Below are 18,157 nucleotides of genomic sequence, written 5' to 3'. Positions count from 1 at the left end.
AGCCCCCAAAAAAGACAACCCCAGAGTGCAGTTTGAAAAGCCTTTATTGGGAGGGGAGGGAAGGGGAGAGGGGAGCATCTGCTGGCTCCAGGAGTTGGGGTGGGTGTGGGAGGTTGAGGTGGGGGAGCTTTAGAGGAAGAGGAGGCCTGGGAGCAGGGGTCGGTCACAGGCCAAGGGTTGGGCTCTGGGACCCCCGCAATCAGAGCTGCTGAGGCGGCAGGGCCCGCAGTGACAGCTGAGGGCCACGGGGAAGGAGACCATTGGGTCCACGCCAGGAGGGCAGCCAGGGAGCCGGACGGAGGCAAAGCGCAGCTCACGGTAGGTGCACACCGGCTGGGGCACAGGTGGCAGGGCAGCCGGCAGCACCCGTACCTGGAAGTGGTGGGGACATGGCTTGGGGGTCTGCCTGAGGCCAAGCCCTTCCCCAGGCTCCCCCACCACACCCTGCAGATCCCTAACTCAGGTGTCCAGGGAACCCTGTATGCTCTCCCTCCCATATGCCCAACTCTGACAATTCCCCAGCCCCTCGGGTAGGGAGTTTCAACAGGCCACCCTTCCGCCCCTGGTGCCACTTCCTGTCCTGCGGGCCTGGCCCTGAGTAATCCACTTGGAGCTGAGGTGGCAGCACCCTGGCCCACACCCACCCTGAGCAGCTCACCATGCTGGGGCAGTAACCCGCACAGATGCTGGTGGTGAAGGTGATGCAGACAGGGCAGGCCTCGTTCTCCGCAGCCAGGGTAGCATTGATGGGCCGGCACAGTGGCCGCAGTGGCCCCCTGGATGCCCACACCCCACCCACGCCCAGCAGCACCCACAGCAGCAGCCCCTGGGAGAAGGCCAGTGTCTCAGGGCCAGCCTGAGACCTCTGCCCAAGCCCCCATCCTTGCTGGGGACCCCTATCTGCCTTACAGCTTCCATTCAGGGGTCTCCCATCCCCATACCCAGGGACCTCAGATAACTGCCCTCAGGCCCTGCTCCACCTGCTTCCCTCCTCCTGACAGTAAGCCTGCTGGCTGTCCACAGCCTTCTAGAAAGAGGCCTCCTTCACAAGGTCACAGGACTCTCCGTCTTCCTGTCAGCTGTGGCCTGGATGGGGTTGCAAGGTGCCCAGGGGCCCTACAGTCTTACCTGGAGCATCTCCATCTTTGGTGTTTCCTCTGTCGTGTTTACCTGGTCTTATACCTGCAGGCTGTGGGGGCGGCAAGGCCACTGAGGGTGGCAGCATGGTGGGGTAACCTGGACACTAATCTCCTCGGGGGCGAGAAGCAGACAAGGTCAGGGAGGTGAAGGAGTGGCTCAGTGGCCCACTCCACCCCCCTTCCCCACCCGCTCCCTGAATGGCTCCCACACCAAGAAGCCGAAGACACCCATGGTGAGGCTAACTTTGCAGACTCAGTCCCCCGGTGCTAGCGCAGTCGTGTTGGGGTCATAAGAAATAGGGGATAGGAAGCCTTAAGCTGTGTCTTCTGCCGTGTTGGCCTGCCTCTATCAAGAGGGGAGCCCGGCAGAGGCTGGAGCAGGGCCCTTCTGACAACCCTCGAATGGTGAGGGACTGACGCCTCAACCCTGCTCCATCTACCATAGACTTTCCAACCTCTTAGGAGGGACATGGCTTCAATACTGGATTCTGTAACCAGAGGTGGGGGATCCGCCGGCAACCAGATGAGCCGCCCCTCCACAGGGTATTCAGCGTGAACCCCACTTCTCTCACACTCAGGGCCCCAGCAGCCAGAATGCCGGAACCGAACCCAGCAAAGAGAGTGGTTTAGAGTATTTAACTCTCATTAAGCTCTGTCCCGCAGAAGGCGTGTCCCATCCGCCAGCCCACAACCCTGAGTATACTTAACAGGCTCAGTCCCGCCCCCGCAATCGACTAGAGGGATGTGGGATTCGCCCCGCCCACGGCTCGGGGGCGGTCCCCAAGATCTGCCCCGCCCCCAAGTGACGGGCGGGGTTCCAGGTCTTAGTCCCGCCCGGTTAGCTTCTAGTCGCTGACTTCCAGGCTCGGGGGGGCGTGTCCAGGGCGGGGCTGGTCTGTCTGTCTCAGACGAGCGCGAGCTTTAAGCTGCCATAGTTGGAGTTCTCGGTGCGGTAAGCTTGTGGCACGCTGTAGATGCCTGACACGGGCTTCCAGTGGGCGCCGCCCCAGGGCAGCTCTAGCGGGCAGAAACGGTCGAGCCGGTGGAGTGGGTGCAGCGGGGGTCTGTAGGATTCCTGAGCCAGAGACAGCGCCCCGCGATGCGGCACAGCTGGTGTCATCAGGCTGCCGCGAGGCACGCGGATTTTCGGTGGCCGAGGCAGCCGAGAAGAGTGCGGACTGGGCTGCTGCTTCGGGCCGTGGCCCCAGACCTGGGGCGTCTCCTCGAAGCTCCAGTAGGTCAGCGAGTCCTTGGGAGGGCATCCCGACAACTCCTTGCTGTTGGGGGTTGGGGTGGAGGCAGGATGGGGAGGGCACAGCTGGATCCACGGGATGAGGCTGAGGTTCAGACCTCAGGACCTGAGGAGGCTGTGGAACTCCTGCGTTTCGAGGCGAGGACACATTTGTAGGAATCGGGGACCCTTTAGGAAGCATGGGGATGGGGACTCCTAGCCTGGATTCCTGCATCCTCGAGGTATTTAAGGGCCTGGAATCTAGGACTTTCGCATCCTTGGAAAGGAGTATCTGGGGACTCAAATACCAAAGGAGGCCTGTCCTAGACCCTCAGAGCCACACCCCTAGATCCAGAACTCCCTCTTGGGCCCTTTGCAGGCTTCATGTTCCTGAGAGTTGATACTAAGGATACCAGCACCCCCCCCCCCTTGAAAAAAGTAGGGGCTGGGTTCTTGCACGTGCAGGCTGAAAGCCAAGACTACTGAGTCAGACCGGGGAGCCAACACCAGGTGACTCGGGGTCCCACCAGCCTATGAGGGGGCTGTGCCAAGCGAGAACCAAGGCTCACTTCGAGTAGGCCTTGAAGTCCCGAGCCGTCGTGGTCAGATAGGGCTGATGGCGATCCAGGATGCCCTGGTCAGATACTGTGAAAGGCCGGCCGGCCAGTTTGGAATTCTTCGTCCAGGGGATTAGAGCCTGAGGAGGGATTAGCAAGAAAGTTTTCAAACCCCATTCCATGCCCTGTGTCCCAGACTGAGAATTTCTCTTCCTTCTACCTCAACAGCTCTTCTGAACCAGGCCCAGACACCCGCTGCCAGAACCAGAATCCTTCCTGACCAATCGCACGCCAGTGCACTTCAGCATCGGTCCCCAAATCAGAACTCTTACTAGCCTCACATCCAAAATCCAAATACTTTCTGCCTGTCTAAGAACACAAAGCCAAGCCCCCAGCCACCAAAAAGCCTCCCCGGCTCTGCCCCAGACTCCAACCGTCCAGGTCCCGCCACTGGAATTCAGCAGTGCCTTGGGCAACCATTCCTCCTTACTTCACCCAAACCGGCAAAGCCTAGCAACGCCTCCAGCCCCAAATGAGTCTCAGAATATTCAAGCTCCGCCCACACGTCCTGTCCGCCGCCTAGTTCCGCCCCCAGCCTCAGTACAGCCTCCTAGGCCCGCCTCAGGGTTTACATGTTGCGCCTCCAGCCTCAGAGCTGGGGTTTCTGGTTTCCAGTCCCCTCTTCCTCTGGCCTCACCTACAAAGGTCCCAGCCCCTCCCCCAGTGTACATAACCTTCTGATTTGGCCCCAGACTCTCTGGCCACACCTCTAGACTTAAAATTCCTTCCGAACCCGCCCCAGGGTCTCAGTTGGGTCCCTAGCCTCTAAGACCCCCTAACCCCTCCCCGGGCGCTCCAAGTTTTGCCAGACCCTGCCAGTGCGGTCTTAGCTACCTGGGAAGGACCCCCGCGGTGGTGGTCTGCAAGCTCCAGGGGCTGGGGACCGACATGGGTGGTGGAGGGCGGCTCCAGGCCGGGCCAGCCGGTGTACTGCGCCCTAGTCTCACTGCACTGGTACTTTGTGGTCAGAGGGAGGCGCCAGCCGCGGTGTCTGAGCTGGGGAAGGCGACGCGGGGACCCAACGTGAGGGTGCACGGGATTCCAGGGCGGTCCCCAGCCCTGTCTCCCGTGGATCTGGGCATCCCAGAGCCTTACTTTTTCCCCTAAATCCTTGATCCCCACAGTCCGCCTGGGGTCCGCAAGATCTGGGGCCTCGGGCTGCGCATAGGGCCCACCGTGGGTCTTGGGCACACAAGCTGAGCCCGAGGTTGTCTCCCATCTGCTGATGACCTCGTCGAAAGCCCAGATATGCAAATCCTGCTTTGCGGCTGCGGGCAGGGGCTCCGCGACCGTGGACTGGGGAGAAGGTGGGGGACGTCAGCTGAAAGGACATGGGAATCTGGCCCGCCATCCCTGATCTCTTCCAGTGAGTCCCCAGGCCTTTCCTCCCCTGGCCCCTCTTCTCTCACACCCAAGACTCTGGGACCCTTCTCCTTCAGTCAGACAGGAATTTAAGCCCCCAGTCCCCTTTTCTCTCAGCAGGTGTTTGGATCGCCAGGCCCCTCCTTCAGTCTGGGCCCCAGTTTCCTCTTGGCCTAGAGCCTAAGGTCCTCTCACCTGCACAGTGGGCGGAGGAAAGGGCACGGGCGGGATAAAGCGGTGAGCGACGCCACTGCTGGTGAGATGCCAGTTGGGCCAGAATCCAGGTACCTCAGTCCCAGAGATGGGAGACCAGGGGGCACCATAGCGCAGAGCTAAGTTCCGACCCGCCATGGTCCCATCCCCGCCCGGTAGCCTAGCAGAAGCAGGCTTGTTGTTGCTGTTGCCCCAGGTAACAGAACCCGCCCACCCTGAACTCACCCAATGAAGGGGCCTGCAGGCCTGTGGATGGATGGATGAAGTGAGAAAGAGACCCAGGCCTGGAGGGACAGGGACTCTGAGAGAGGGGTACAGAAACTCAGAGAAGTGGAGTGAGGGAGACCCAGAGGGAGAGGAGGGCAGAAACGGGAGAGGACGAAGAAAGAGAAGTTCAGAGTTTAGAGAGTTTTGAGACACAGAGACCTGGGGTGGGGGGTGGCATGTAAGAGAGCCAGAAATTGAGGAACAAAAGGGGAGGACAGAGCCACCCAGAGCATCAGGGAATCCTGGAAAAACACCCCCCATTCCTTTAGGGATCCAGTCCTCTTGGCCACCTCCTCCCTCTGCCAGGACAGCCCACCTTCAGGGGGGAAGGAGTTGGGGTAACGATTTCCAGACTTCCCTGGGGCTTGCCCCCCCTCCCTGCATGTGCTGGAGGAGTCAGCATCAGCTTCTTCTGTCCTGCCTGCCTTTGATTTGGTTGAAAACTTCCACCTGGGTAGGGGGTGGGCGAAGCGGGGAAGACCCACAGGGAAGTAGACAAAAAAGAGGGGGGTGTGGAAAGAGCTTGGATAAATAAGAAAGAAACACATACAAGAATTCATGTGAGACAGTGAGAAACAGGGACAGAGTGCTACTGACCCAGAGATGACGGGACAGGAATTTGAACAGAAAAGGAAGCAGCAGAAAAGAGAATGGGAACCACAGACCTAGAACACAGAGATGTAGAAACAAAGGCAAAAGAATGTGTGTGTGTTTGCACGCGTTGGCAACAGGTGTGAGGCTATGGTGTGGTAATAAACAAAGGGGTGTCCTGAGGGTGTGTGTTCTACCCCTGACTTCCCTTGTCACTTCCTCACTTTAAAGCCCTTTTGGTTAATGTCTCTGCCTCCTCAGCCCCCGTTAGCTCATCCCACTAACCCATTCTTCAGACAGGGAAAACAGGCTGCCTTCTGTAGCCTGGCCCAGATTCCCACTGACTCCTTCATTCAGGCTTCTGGGGCCACTTCTTCTGTTGGATTTTCCTGGCTCACTCCAGGCTGACCTATGTCCAAATGACCCCTGATCCCCGTGGTCAAAACCTTATGCCCTACTCAGGCTGGACAATGTTGAGATCTCTTTCTTTCAGAGTATAGGATAAAGGTTGGGAAGAGAATGGCTCGTAAACTTCCTGACTGCCTTTCAATCAACTTTGCTTGTGCTCTTACTGTGATGCGTGGCTCACTACCTCAACACAGAACATTCTAAGCCAACACTTGCCCCATGTGACCAAGTAAGATGTCTCATTCGAACCCTAGTTCCCAACTACTTGCTTACATGTTCCAGTTTTTATGCTTCTCTTCTTAACATAGCCCTTCCTTGTTATGCTCTCCAGGGTGGGCGAAGTGATGCCCTCTGAAATCACATGGTCATCAACTCAGAAGGTGAGGGCTTTCAATGGTCAAATCCACCAGAGCTGATCTGACAAGTTGTATATTAGAGCTGATAAACAGTACACACTCAAAATATTGGCTATCATCATCATCATCATCATCATTACCTTCAAGTTCATCCAGAAGAACTCCTATTCATCCTTCAAAACCCCATTTGTTCACCATTTGTCTTGCCCAGATTGAGCTCTCAAAAGTCAGAGAGCTGTTATTTTTGTGACCATTTGACAAGTTCCCAAACTGAGGCCACAACAGCTGGGCCACCTCTGAGGTCTTACAGCAACCAGCTCTCCTCTTCCTCTGCCTGCCCAGTTCCTGGGTAGGGGCCCTCAGGCCCGGCCAGTCCGGCTGAGAAGCGTGCAGACGCAGGCAGTGTCAATTCGAATCCATCGCCAGCCCACACGACCCTGGGCATCAGTGGTCAGTGCCCGCACATAGGACTGCTTGGCCTTACACTCAGACATCCAGTGCCTCCGGTCCACACCCCGGCAGCCCCCTCCATCCCCACCGGGGCCACCTTCCCCAGTGCTGTCAGCCTTGCAGCGGGTTTCGAAGAAGTACTGGCGAAGGGGACTGCCACCAGCTGCAGGCACCTCGCCCAGCACCTCCACCTCACGGCCACGCAGGTCCACGGCAGTCCGGCGGTCTGTCACCCAGCCGCTGACTGCATCACACACAGCCAGCTCTCCCCGGCGACTCGCTGGTGCTGTCTCACTCACCCCCCGCCGACTGCGGTTGGCTGGGCTGCCGGCTGGCTCCCCGAAGGCCCCAGCCTCTAGCAGGAAGAGCAGAGGGGGCCCCGTGGGGGTACCCCTCGACAGGGCTACTCGGGGGGACAAGAGGTCCCACTCAGGGGCTGGAAATGGGGGCAGTGGTGAGGGTGGGGGATGGGGCTCCATTGGGACACTGGGGAGGAGGAAAAGTAGGAGGATGGGGAGGGAGCCTGAGGGGTGGGGGAGCATCTCGCTGAGCACCTGAGGATAGAGAGAGGGGAGCTGGAGTTAGACAGGAGGATATAACAGAAGGGAGGGACAGAAGGGAACTCCAGGGGGACCTGTGTGCCAGAACCACAGGGAGACCCCTTTCTAGAACCTTGGGGGACACTATATTCTAGGACTTTGATAATGATCAAATTCTAGAGTAATCATAATTATTCTACTATTATTACTAACTATAGCCAACAAATGGGGAAATACAGGCTCAGAGAGGTTAGTGACTTGCACCAGGTCACACAGCCAGCAAATGCCAGAGGTGGGGCTTGAACCTAGTCTGAGCAACTCCACTCTGACATCCTGCCTCAACAATACCAATGAACCCTAAGTCCTGCAGCCTGGAGGAGGTTTGAGGTTCCAAAATTCTGAGAAAGGTCATATTCTGGAATCTTAGGGAGACCCAAGTTCAACTCAAAGCTGCTACTGAGAAGGCAAGACACTTGCTATCAGGTGGGGTGCCAGTTTCCCTGTCCATGAAATTGACCCAGGGCTGAGAGATGCTGGCAAGGGCATGGATATTGCAGATTCTCTAGAACATTCTGGAAGCCTGTGGGTTCTGGAAAAAGGTGGCCTGGAGAGGACTGAGAAGCGACGAGGTGGTTACCAGACCTGTCAGCACCTCCTCCACCTCCGAGCTCCAGGGCTGGGGGCCCCCAGGCTCCGGGGAGCCCCTGTGGGGGACGCAGGACGCCACCTCCTTCCTGACATCTCAGGAGAGGGAGGGGGCAACCACCTAGGGGAAGAAGGAAACAGGCAGGTTAGAGGCAGGTGGGGCAGGAGGCCTGAACACTCCCCTTCTCCGTGTTCCTCTTAAAGTGTAGGGTACCAAGAGTCAAGGCTGCACCCCCTACTCCCAGAGGCCCCTGCCCTGCTCAGGTGATGGTTCCTGGATGGAAAGCAGATGGGGGGCGGAGAGGGGAGGGGAGGGGAGGGGCTGAGGATGGAGGAGGCTGGAAAAGATTACATCCTCCTCAGCTCATTCATCTCTCAGACGGGGTGGGGGTGGGGCTGGCCTGGACACCCGGGTCCCCGAGGGCCCACACTCAAGAAGCCCTGGGTCCCCGAGGCTGCTTCCTGGAATGTTCTCTCCTCACAGGACAGGCCAGGGCCCGTCCAAGACTTCTACTGCACATACCTGGAGTAGCTGCCTGCCCTGGCTGGGAGATGGGGGAATGGGAAGGGAGAAATGTGAAGAGGGACACATGTTGACCCAACCAGAACCAGAAGTGGAGGTTCCCAGCTGCCTCTTCCCTCATATCAGGAGTCCTGGTCCCCAGTGGCCTCCCGCCTCAGATCAGGAGTCCTGGTCTCCAGCTGCCCCCTTCCTTTGGAGTCCAGACTATCACCCCCTCCTCCCTTAGACCCAAGAGCCCTGGGCCCCAGCTGCCTCCTCCTTCAGGAGCCCAGGCATCCAGCTTCCACCCTCAGATACAGGAGTCCAGGCCCCCAAATCCCTTTTCTCAGACCCAGGAGTCCAGACCCCCAGTGCCCTCCTCCCTCGGACTCTGCAGTTCTGGAGTTCAGGTCCCTCCTCCCCAGGTACTGAGAAATACGGACTCCTAGGACCCTCCGCCCCCAGAAGGTTTAGCCGGGGGTCTGGACTTCTGGGGTCCTGCTGGGGGTGACGGGCGGTCCATCTGGGACACTTTACTCCTGCCTCAGTTTCCTCCGCGAAGCCCCGCCCCTGCCGGCCCCGCCCCCGTACCTCCCTACCCGGGGGCAGGGCGATCCAGACGCCGGAATCCCGGGGAAGGAGGCGTGGAGGCTCTTACCTGGGGCGCCCTCCTCGGCTCCCCTGGCTGCCCCTGGCGCTGCGGCGGCGGCTCCTCCTCCTCCTGCTCGCCGGCTGCAGAGACGCCCGCTCGCCCGCCGGCTCCTCGCTGCACACGCTCTGGAGGGCCCGGGTCGGGGGCGGGGGCGGGGCGGCGCCCGACGGCGGAGGAGGGGCCGGGGGATCCCGCCTTCCACACGCGTGCCGAGACCTCGGCAGCCCGGCCTGGCTCCCTCAGCCCTCGGCCCGCCTCAGTCCCAGGAGGCCAGGCGCCAACCCCCTCCTCCCTCAGACTCAGGAGTCCGGGCCCCCAGCCCCCTCCCTCGGACCCCGGAGTCCAGACCCTTCAAGCCCCCTCCTCCCTCAGACCCAGGAGTCTGGGCCTGAGATTCTTTTGCGTACTTTTGCCAGTTAAGTGTCAATCCCCGGGCAGATTCCCACTCTCTGCTCTCATCCCCAGCTCTCCCAGGAGCTCCAGGCCAGACATTAACCAGCTGGGCTTGGGCAGAGATAAGGCCCGAGGCCCGAGGGGACGGTGGGGTGGATGTGGGGGGCTCTCCCACATTGTCGTCTCTGCTGGAATTTCCTGGGTGGGGACTGGGGAGAGGGTCTTGTCCTGAGTTCAGATAAGAGAAATTCAAGGTGTTACAGGACTCGGAGATAGACAAAGATATGATTTGGGAAGAGAATGACCTGCTTAGAGAAAGAAAAGGGATAGTGACAGATGAAGGGAGACTGGAAAAGGGACAAAAACAGAGAGGAAGAGGGGACAGACGCCAAGAGAAAGAGGGGGACAGAAACCCAGAAAGAGAAGACACAGACCCAGAGAAAGGGGGAAAGACACACTGAGGAAAGGGGACAGAATCCCACAAAGTGGACAGAGACCCAGAGAAAGAGACCTTAAGACAGAGGGAGATCAGACAGGAGTTGGAGTCCCAGGACAGACCTACTGTGGGGCCCTTCACCCTACCCCTGAGCTATTTTCAGGAGGAAAGCTGACACCCGCTTTGGGTGGGTGGGGGGGTCACCCCGTACCCCTCCCTCATCCTAAATATAGCATGGCAAGGGGGCAGGAAGGGTGTCCCCGGATTAGGGTGTTCCCCTCACCTCTTGCCATCCCAGCCAAGGCCACATAGAAGGCGGCCGCAGTTGTTTATTGGGGGTGGGGGAGGGGCACTTCCCAGACTTTGAGTGTCCACTCAGGTCACTTCCCTGACCTCTCCATGCTTCCCGCATCCCTAAGCACCCAACGTGCCCCACCCCCCACCAGAGGATCTCTGTGGAATCTCCAGTCTCTAATGGGGTAGGAGGGGTGAGTTTTCACAGAAGAGTTAACTGGGAAACAGTCTCTGTCCCCACCCTCTCTCTCTGAGTCCCTATCCCCTCTTCTCTCCTGCTCTCCCAACTCCCCTTGGGCATCTCTGTCCTCTCGCTGGGTCTTGGGTCCTCTCTGCATGTGTCTCTTCCTCAGGTCCCTGTACTGGGCTCTGTGCCTGCTTCCCAGACTCTGCCTTGTGTCTGTCACCATGGAAGGGGAGACGGTCTGTCTCCGTTTCTGTCTCCAAATGTGCCTTCCTCTCCATTTCAGAGAGAAGTGTTATATTATTTAAAGGTTATATTATTTTCGACCTTTATCAAACTCTTCCCACAATCTGTCCCTTCTTCTCTCGCTCTGTGAAAAAGGTGGTTGGATTAAATCAGGGGGTTCCAGACTGAATTTCCTAGCTGCTTTCTGAGTTGCCAAGAGAGACTCCGTGAGGGGAACGTCCCCCTCAAACAGCTCCCTTCTGATACGACACTCTTGCTTCTAAGTAAGCTTTCATTTGACCAAAAAAGAAAGGGGGAGGGGGTTAGAGCTAAAAATAACAATGACAACTCTCTGTAAACCACTGAATGGATTTTAATAAATTTATACAAGTACTTTGAATAATACCTGCCACATAGGAAGTCCTATATGTGTTAGTGATTTAACCGTCCTCTTCGTCCTCCAAATGCCCTTTTAGTACTGAAAGATCTCTGAAAAGGTTTTGTGACCTTGGATAACACCCTGCCCTCTGAGCCTCGGTTGCCTCATTTGTGAGACGTGAAGCTGTTGGACTGGGGAGGTCCTGTGTGTACCGGCAGGCGGATGGGGACATGTGGGGTCACGCGGCTGGCCACAAGTCTTGGCCCCCGGGGACATGCCATGGGACCTCGGGAAGCCACTCCCATGCTCTGAGAATCTGGTTTCTCCCCAGGAAAAGAGAGCGGGCCCTGAAGCTCGTCTGGCTGACTTCTTATGCTGCAGGAGGAGGGGGTGGCTTGCCATGATTTGGGATTCCTTTGTGATCCTATGGAAGAGAGACAGCGTTTCTCTTGGGTTCAGTTCGGGGGCACTGACTTTTTCTGCCTGTTTCTTTTCTGGTTCTCTTTCTCTGGGGTGCTCTGGTCTCTTTCCAACTCTGGGTCTCTGATCCTCTCTCTCTGGGTGTCTGACACCCGCCCCCCTGGGTCTCTATCTCCTTCCTCTGGGTCTCTGTCTCTTCTTTGGGTATCTCTTCTTTCTCTGGGTCTCTATCCCTCTCCAGCTGTCTGTCCCCCTCTCTTGAGTTTCTGTCCCCCCATCATGTTGGGGGGGACAGGGACAGAAAGATTTTCTCCAAACACTTTCTACAAACACTTTCTCCCCATTTCCCCTGCCCTTGTGGCTCTGATCTCCATTCAAGAGTCTGTAAGCCAAACTCTGTGGAGAAGACAGGTGGAGAAGAGGTTTGAATGGCAAAACAAAGCAGATGTGGGGTAAATGGAAGGAGCCGCTACATCTTCCTAGTTTATCCAGAGTCCCTCTGCATGAACACCTGAATCTACAGCCCCCAGCCCTGCCCCTTACAGTGAGTGACACTGGGCAAGCCAGTTCAGTTTGCCCACACACCACATTCGCTCCTTGATACATGATTCCTTCTCAGTGCTCTTATCCTTGGGTCCTAGTACTGCTACTAAATGCAAACACAAACCAACATGGCCCTATGGAGCTCATACATACAGTTCAACTTAACCCAACATTCCTGCAGGACTCAACGATACAACTTGTAACTCAACTCAGTACGGCCCTATGAGACTCAAAACAGTTGTACCACCCAACTGAACTGGCCCCACAAGACTCACATGATTATACAACTCATTATGACTCAACTCAGCGTAGCCCTGAGAAACTTCCAGCCACATAACTCTACACAATTCAGCACAACAGAACCCTGAAAGACTCCCATGGTCATACATTCCAACCCAACTTAACCTAATGTGACCTAGAAAGCTCCCATTTTATCACTTGACTATTTGTATTTCTACATAACTCACAAGTTCACAGAACCTAAAATAACATGGCCCTAGAAGGATCATAAAGCCACACGGTTTCCACCATGTCTCAACTCAACTCCACAACACTATGCAGTCCCAACAATGCCATGGGTGACCACCTTAGCATGGCCCTAGGGGATTCATAAAACCACAGAGTCCTGCACAATGCAGTTGGACAAGACTCACCCAGACTCGCCACCTAACCCAACCCAACATGGAACTAAGAAACTCACAAAACTATGTGACCAAACCTATCTCAACACTACCCCAAAGGCTCCACAAGTTTTGCACAGCCCAATGCAATACAAACCAATGGAATCTCCCCCTCAACTCAGCACAAGCCATTGCCATTCATTGTCACCTAAGGAGGTACCCACAGGAGCTACCAAACCACAACTCAAGACCCAACAAGATTTAGTGTTCCCAGCTCATTACCACCTAACTTAGTTCTTCCTAAACCCAACCCCCTCCCCCCATCTTCCCCTCTGCCCCTCCCTCCATCCCTCCCTCCAAGGAAACATGAGGTCCCGCAGACCTCAACTGTCCCTCACACTTCAGTGACCATATGTTTCCCAGGGGGTGCCCAGAGTGGAGGTGGTAGCTCAGGCACCTCTCGATCCACCAAACCCCCATTGACCTTGCCCTCCAGTGGGCCACAGGGCTGTGTGTCCACATGGCTGAACATCCCAGCCTCTTCACCCTCTGTCTCCCGGTGGTAAAAGTAGCTGAAGTTGGAGACAATAACTGGAACAGGCAGGGAAATGGTCAGCACGCCTGCGATGGCGCACAGAGAGCCCACTATCTTGCCACCCACAGTGACGGGTGCCATGTCTCCATAGCCAACTGTGGTCATGGTGACCACTGCCCACCAGAAGGACTCAGGGATGCTGGTGAAATGGGAGTCTGCCCGGTCAACCTCAGCAAAGTAGACTGCGCTGGAGAAGAGGACCACACCAATGAAGAGGAAGAAGATGAGGAGGCCCAGCTCACGCATGGAGGCTCGTAGGGTCTGGCCCAAGATCTGCAGGCCCTTGGAGTGTCGGGACAGCTTGAAGATGCGGAAGACGCGCACTAGTCGGATGACTCGAAGGATGGCCAATGACATGGCTGGCTGGCCCACCCCCCGCTGCCGGGCCAGCTCGGTACCCAGTGCCACAAAATAGGGCAGGATGGCCACGAAATCGATGAGGTTCATCACATTCTTGAAGAAGGCTGTCTTGCTTGGGCAGGTTGCCAGGCGCACCAGCAGCTCGAAGGAGAACCAACAGATGCACAACGTCTCCACCACAAAGAACGGGTCATCGAAGGGCAAGCGAGGTGTGGGTCCAGGCACTGGGCTGGAGCCGTTCAGTCGAGCCGGGAACTGTAGGGAGGAAGAGATTCAGGGAGGACCATGCCAGGGCTGGGACACACTGGAATGGCCATATTCAATGTTTAAATATTCAACTACTTCTTTAAAAATTGGTCAATAGCTGCTTTCCCTAGAACCCCAGTGACCCAGCTGTCACAGACTCCTTCCCAGGACCACAGGGATCATCCCTGGAAGGCTGACTTTAGGTTCCTTGATCCTTCACTGGCAAGGCCTCCTGAAATGATGCTTGAGTAGGGCTGAACCCCTTCCCTCCCAAAATCTGGCCCCCAGCTGATTTTCCAGATGAGGGGGGCCCTGCCCTGGCCCCACTCCCTTGTGCCCTGCCCTCCCCAAACCCAGCCCAGACCTTATCTGTATGTCAAAATCCGGGCCCCTCCTCTCACTGCTCTCAGTTTGACTTTTTTATGATGGAGTCCTCTTGACCCAGCCCTTAAGCCCCATCCATCATCTTCAGCTCCTTCAGCCGCTTTCAGGACCCAGATCTCTCCACCTCCAGCCCATCCTTACCATTGGGAACTGCCAGCCATATAGACCCCTTATTTTTCAGGCTCCCCTTAAATTTGCGAGGGGAGATAATTAGGTTTATTTATTTTAAGTGGTGGTACTGGGGGTTGAACACAGGATCTCATCCATGCTAAGCATGCGCCCTACCACTGAGCTATACCCTCCCTCTCAGTTTCGATTTCTTAATGTACCTGTCCTCTAGCCCTCCTGCCCTCCACAAGCCATGTTTCTCCCCTACCTCATCTCCCCCCTTCAGATAGGGCAGGTCCTCCTAGCCAGATCCTCAGGCTATATCTTCCTGCCCCCAGCCCATTTTTTCACGGTAGAGTCCCCTGGTCAGGCACTACCCCTGGGTTGCCCACCTCTCACGGCCCCTTGCCCATCTATGATTGGCTAGGTCTTCCCACCCAGGCCCCCCAATGCCCTGACCACCCAGATCCAGGCCCCACCTTCCTGAGATGCCCCGCCTCCCATTGCCCCTTACCCCATCTTATGATTGGTCAGGTCCCTGTGGACCCCGTCTAGCTCCTCCCAAACCCCGCCTCTTCCCATTCAGGCCCCGCCCCCTCACCGGGCCAGCGGCAGCCACCGCGGCGAGCCCCGGGTTGTCGCGGTCATCGCGGAAGTCGGGCAGTGTCTCGAGGCAGAAGACGACGATGGAGACAAGGATGACAAGCACAGAGACGACGGCGAGCACGCGCGCGGCCTGCGAGCTCTCGGGGAACTCGAAGAGCAGCCAGAGCTGGCGCGCAAAGGCGCGGCGGGGCAGTGGGCGCTCGGACGGCAAGGGGCAGCCCTCGTCCTCGCGCAGGCGCGCTAGCGCCGCCGCGCCCAGACCGTAGAAGGCCACCTCCTCCAGGAAGACGTCGAGTGGCACGTGCGCCGGCCGCCTCAGCCGGCCGCCGGACTGGTAGTAGTAGAGCACCGCGTCGAAGCTGGGCCGGTGCCGGTCGAAGAAGTACTCGCGGCGCGCGCCGTCGTAGAAGCGGCTGCGGCGCACCGGGTCCCCTAGCAGAGTGTCCGGGAAGCGGCCCAGCGTGCGCGCGCGGGTCTCGAAGCGCAGCCCGGCCACGTTGAGCACCAGCCGCTCGCAGCAGCCGCATGGCGGCGGGCACCGCGGCTCCATGGCGCGCGCAGCCCCGGCGACCCGCGGACGGACGTGTGGCCCCGACGCCCGACCCGGCCCGGCCCGGCCCCTCCTCGGCCGCCGCCGCCGCCGCCGCCCCAGCCTGGTGTCCGGTGTCCACGCGTAAAAATAGCCCGGCCGTGCGGCCAGGGCGCGGGGGAGGGGGCGCCGTGACCCTGGCGGGGCAGAGGGCGGCCGCGCGCCCTCTGCCGGGGCGCCCGCCCCTTCCCCCAAGCCGCCGCCGGGCTGTGCTTTCTCCGAGTCCATCCAGTCTTCACATCCCCTTTCCCTCTGTCTCTCTGTCGCCTGCGATCTCTGTCCTGCGTCTCTCCGGATTTCCATGTGTGTCTCGTCTATTTTTTTTTAATGAGTATCTGAGTCCCTCTGTTGCAGTCACAAATTTCCATCTCTTTCTGTCTCTGTCTGTCTCTCTCCTCTTGTATGCCTCCGCATCTAGCTATGTATCCTTCTGTATTTCTGACCTCAGGAATGTATCTCTGAGTATCTCAACGGGTCATTTATCTCTGAGTTTTGCCGTTCTAGGGTCACCTGTGCCTGGGGATTCCTGTCAGTCTCTGTGTCTTGGTCTCTCGGAATCTCCGTCTTCGTTTTGATTCTTGGATCTCTGTCTGTTTATCTCTTGTCTCCCTTGGACTCTGTCTCTTCTCTGGGTCTCTTTTCTCTCATTATCGTTCAGCCCTTTGGGTCTTTCTTTCCCTGTATCTCTGAATTACTGCAAGTCTCTGTCTCAGGGCCTCTGGAGGACTCAGGGTCTCCGGAGTCCTATCTCTGAATCTCTCTCTGTCCATCATTCGAGGTTGATTCTGCCACATCCTGGTGGTGGCCCCATCCTAGGGACGCTCCAGCAGCTGCGATCACAAGCATGTGCCCCCCCCACACACACACACACCGGGTCCCCTCGCTCGGGTCTCCCCCGGGATCTCCACCTGAAGACATTCTGACCCAGCAAGGCCTGGGCCGTAGCCCTGAATAGTGCAAAAGGAGACCGGGCCTACCAGGAACAGGTGGGGGGTGGGCTGGAGAGATGCCGCAGGGTCACTCAAAGGGGCCGAAGGACAGACAGACGATGGCCTTCCAGCCACCGGTGTCCTATGACACCGCTTAAAAATAGCCCCTTCGGATGCGCTTGAGGGGAACTGGTGCGGATTGGTCACCCGGACTCCAAGGAATGAGGCCCTAGGCGCCCTCTGCTGGAGGAGTGGAGAGAGACACTAAAGGTCTTTCTCCTTCCCTCTCTGGTCAGCCCCCTTTCTCCTCTGTCTTCTCTATTTTCTCATTCTCAGAACCTACAGAGACCCCTCTTTGTGGGTTTCTGAACTCTGTGTGTGAACTGACCCCTCCTCCTCCCTGCACCTGCCGCCTGTCTCTTACACCCTCCTACCACTTAGCCTGGCGGTGGGTGTTCCTTTTTGCCCTTTCCAGACAACTCTCCCTCTCTCAGCCCCTTTGAAGCTCAAGTTATCCATGGACACCTCTTCCCAGCCTTCCCTAAAGAACTCATCCCTTCCCCTTCTGGCCACTCCCACTCTCCCGTAGAAGATTTTAGATCCTGGCTCCACATCCATCCCTTTAAAACTACTGTCATGACTTTTAGTCATTTTAATAGCCCCATAGATGATTCTGCCAAAACCTGGCCTGTGATGGATTGTCTTTTCCTAAAAGGGCCATATTTTTTGTGCTACAGTATAGTCCAAACCTCGCCCTATCTTGTGGAGTCTTTGTCCCCGGCTTTTGGTGAGTCCTTCAACTAATAGACCACCTCAAAAGGAACACTGTGTGATTTCTGAGGTTAGAGCCTAAAGGGCAACTTTCCACCCCACCCTTTTCCTTGGGACACTTGTGCAAAGCCTACATGGAGAGGACCCTAGGTTCCCGGGTCCTGACTGGACTCACAGCTGATTACCAGCACTGGCCGGCAGTCACGTGACTGAGCAGTCTTAGAAGAACGTCCTCCCACCCAGCGGGCTACCTGCCCTGATGCTTCTGGAGCAGAGATAAGCCTTCCCCCTCCAAGCCCTGCCAGATCGCAGGCTTGGGGGCTAAATAAATGATCTTTGTTGTTTTCAGTCACCCAGTCTTTGGGTGGTTGGTTACACACACCACAATAATAGATAATCCGAACATGGCCCGTCGGTACTCTGAGCCCATCATCTCTATCCATCCTGCCCTTCACCCTACCCCAGTCTCTTCCTTCTTTCTCTCCTTCTTTCCTTTTTTCTTTCCTTCCTTCCTTCCTTTTCTTAAGTTTTATTGAGCTCCAATTCATTTACCATAAATTTACCCATTTAAAGTATACGACACAAAAGAATGAAATAATACCATTTGCAGTAACATAGATTGACTTAGAGATGATCATACTTAGTGAAGAAAGTCAGACAAAGACAAATATCATATGATATTACTTACATGTGGAATCTTTAAAAAAAATGACACAAATGAGCTTATGTACCAAACAGAAACAGACACAGACATAGAAAACAAACTCATGGTTACCAAAGGGGAAAGGGTGGGGGTTAAGGGATAAATTAGGAATTTGATATGAGAAGATACACACTACTAGATACAGAATAGATAAACTACAAGGTCCTACTGTAGAGCACAGGGAACTATAGTCAATACCTGGTAATAACCCATAATGAAAAAGAAGATAACTGAAAAAGTACATAACTGAATCACTATGCTGTACAACAGAAACTAACACAACATTGTAAATCAACTATACTTCAATTTAAAAAAATAAAGTGTGTGACACAATGACTTTTTCTCTATTCATAAGACTTGTGCTTCCATCACCACAATCAGTTTTAGAACATTTCTGTTG

General features: G+C 56.4%; 4 protein-coding genes across 5 annotated transcripts; all 4 read right to left on the bottom strand.

The window, feature by feature from the left end:
• Window positions 1-26: 26 nt before the first annotated feature.
• LHB (luteinizing hormone subunit beta) lies at window positions 27-1,143 on the bottom strand. Its single transcript, XM_074370843.1, has 3 exons — window positions 1,129-1,143; window positions 659-958; window positions 27-372 (listed from the first exon to the last, which is right to left on the bottom strand). Exons 1-3 carry the CDS (start codon window positions 1,141-1,143, stop codon window positions 130-132), a joined length of 558 nt encoding a protein of 185 aa, XP_074226944.1. The 3' UTR covers window positions 27-129.
• Window positions 820-5,235, bottom strand: SAXO3 (stabilizer of axonemal microtubules 3). Of its 2 annotated transcripts, XM_074369273.1 has the most exons (5): window positions 4,545-5,235; window positions 4,083-4,283; window positions 3,822-3,983; window positions 2,940-3,067; window positions 820-2,416 (listed from the first exon to the last, which is right to left on the bottom strand). In XM_074369273.1, the coding sequence occupies exons 1-5, from the start codon at window positions 5,088-5,090 to the stop codon at window positions 2,044-2,046; spliced, it is 1,410 nt and encodes a 469-aa protein (XP_074225374.1). In that variant the 5' UTR covers window positions 5,091-5,235; the 3' UTR covers window positions 820-2,043. The 2 variants fall into 2 exon arrangements, with proteins under 2 accessions (XP_074225374.1, XP_074225375.1); XM_074369274.1 differs by lacking the exon at window positions 4,083-4,283.
• Window positions 5,236-6,230: 995 nt separating this feature from the next.
• On the bottom strand, window positions 6,231-10,716 carry NTF4 (neurotrophin 4). The gene is made up of 3 exons (XM_010946942.2): window positions 8,979-10,716; window positions 7,816-7,939; window positions 6,231-7,188 (listed from the first exon to the last, which is right to left on the bottom strand). Exon 3 carries the CDS (start codon window positions 7,174-7,176, stop codon window positions 6,544-6,546), a length of 633 nt encoding a protein of 210 aa, XP_010945244.1. The 5' UTR covers window positions 7,177-7,188; window positions 7,816-7,939; window positions 8,979-10,716; the 3' UTR covers window positions 6,231-6,543.
• A 141-nt stretch (window positions 10,717-10,857) lies between these two features.
• On the bottom strand, window positions 10,858-17,646 carry KCNA7 (potassium voltage-gated channel subfamily A member 7). Its single transcript, XM_045510795.2, has 2 exons — window positions 14,761-17,646; window positions 10,858-13,676 (listed from the first exon to the last, which is right to left on the bottom strand). Exons 1-2 carry the CDS (start codon window positions 15,655-15,657, stop codon window positions 12,861-12,863), a joined length of 1,713 nt encoding a protein of 570 aa, XP_045366751.2. The 5' UTR covers window positions 15,658-17,646; the 3' UTR covers window positions 10,858-12,860.
• Window positions 17,647-18,157: the final 511 nt, after the last annotated feature.

Source organism: Camelus bactrianus, chromosome 9, assembly GCF_048773025.1.
Source record: "Camelus bactrianus isolate YW-2024 breed Bactrian camel chromosome 9, ASM4877302v1, whole genome shotgun sequence".
Lineage (NCBI taxonomy): Eukaryota > Metazoa > Chordata > Mammalia > Artiodactyla > Camelidae > Camelus > Camelus bactrianus.
The sequence above is the reverse complement of the archived record's forward strand: the minus strand, read 5'-3'. Positions and strand labels throughout refer to the sequence as shown.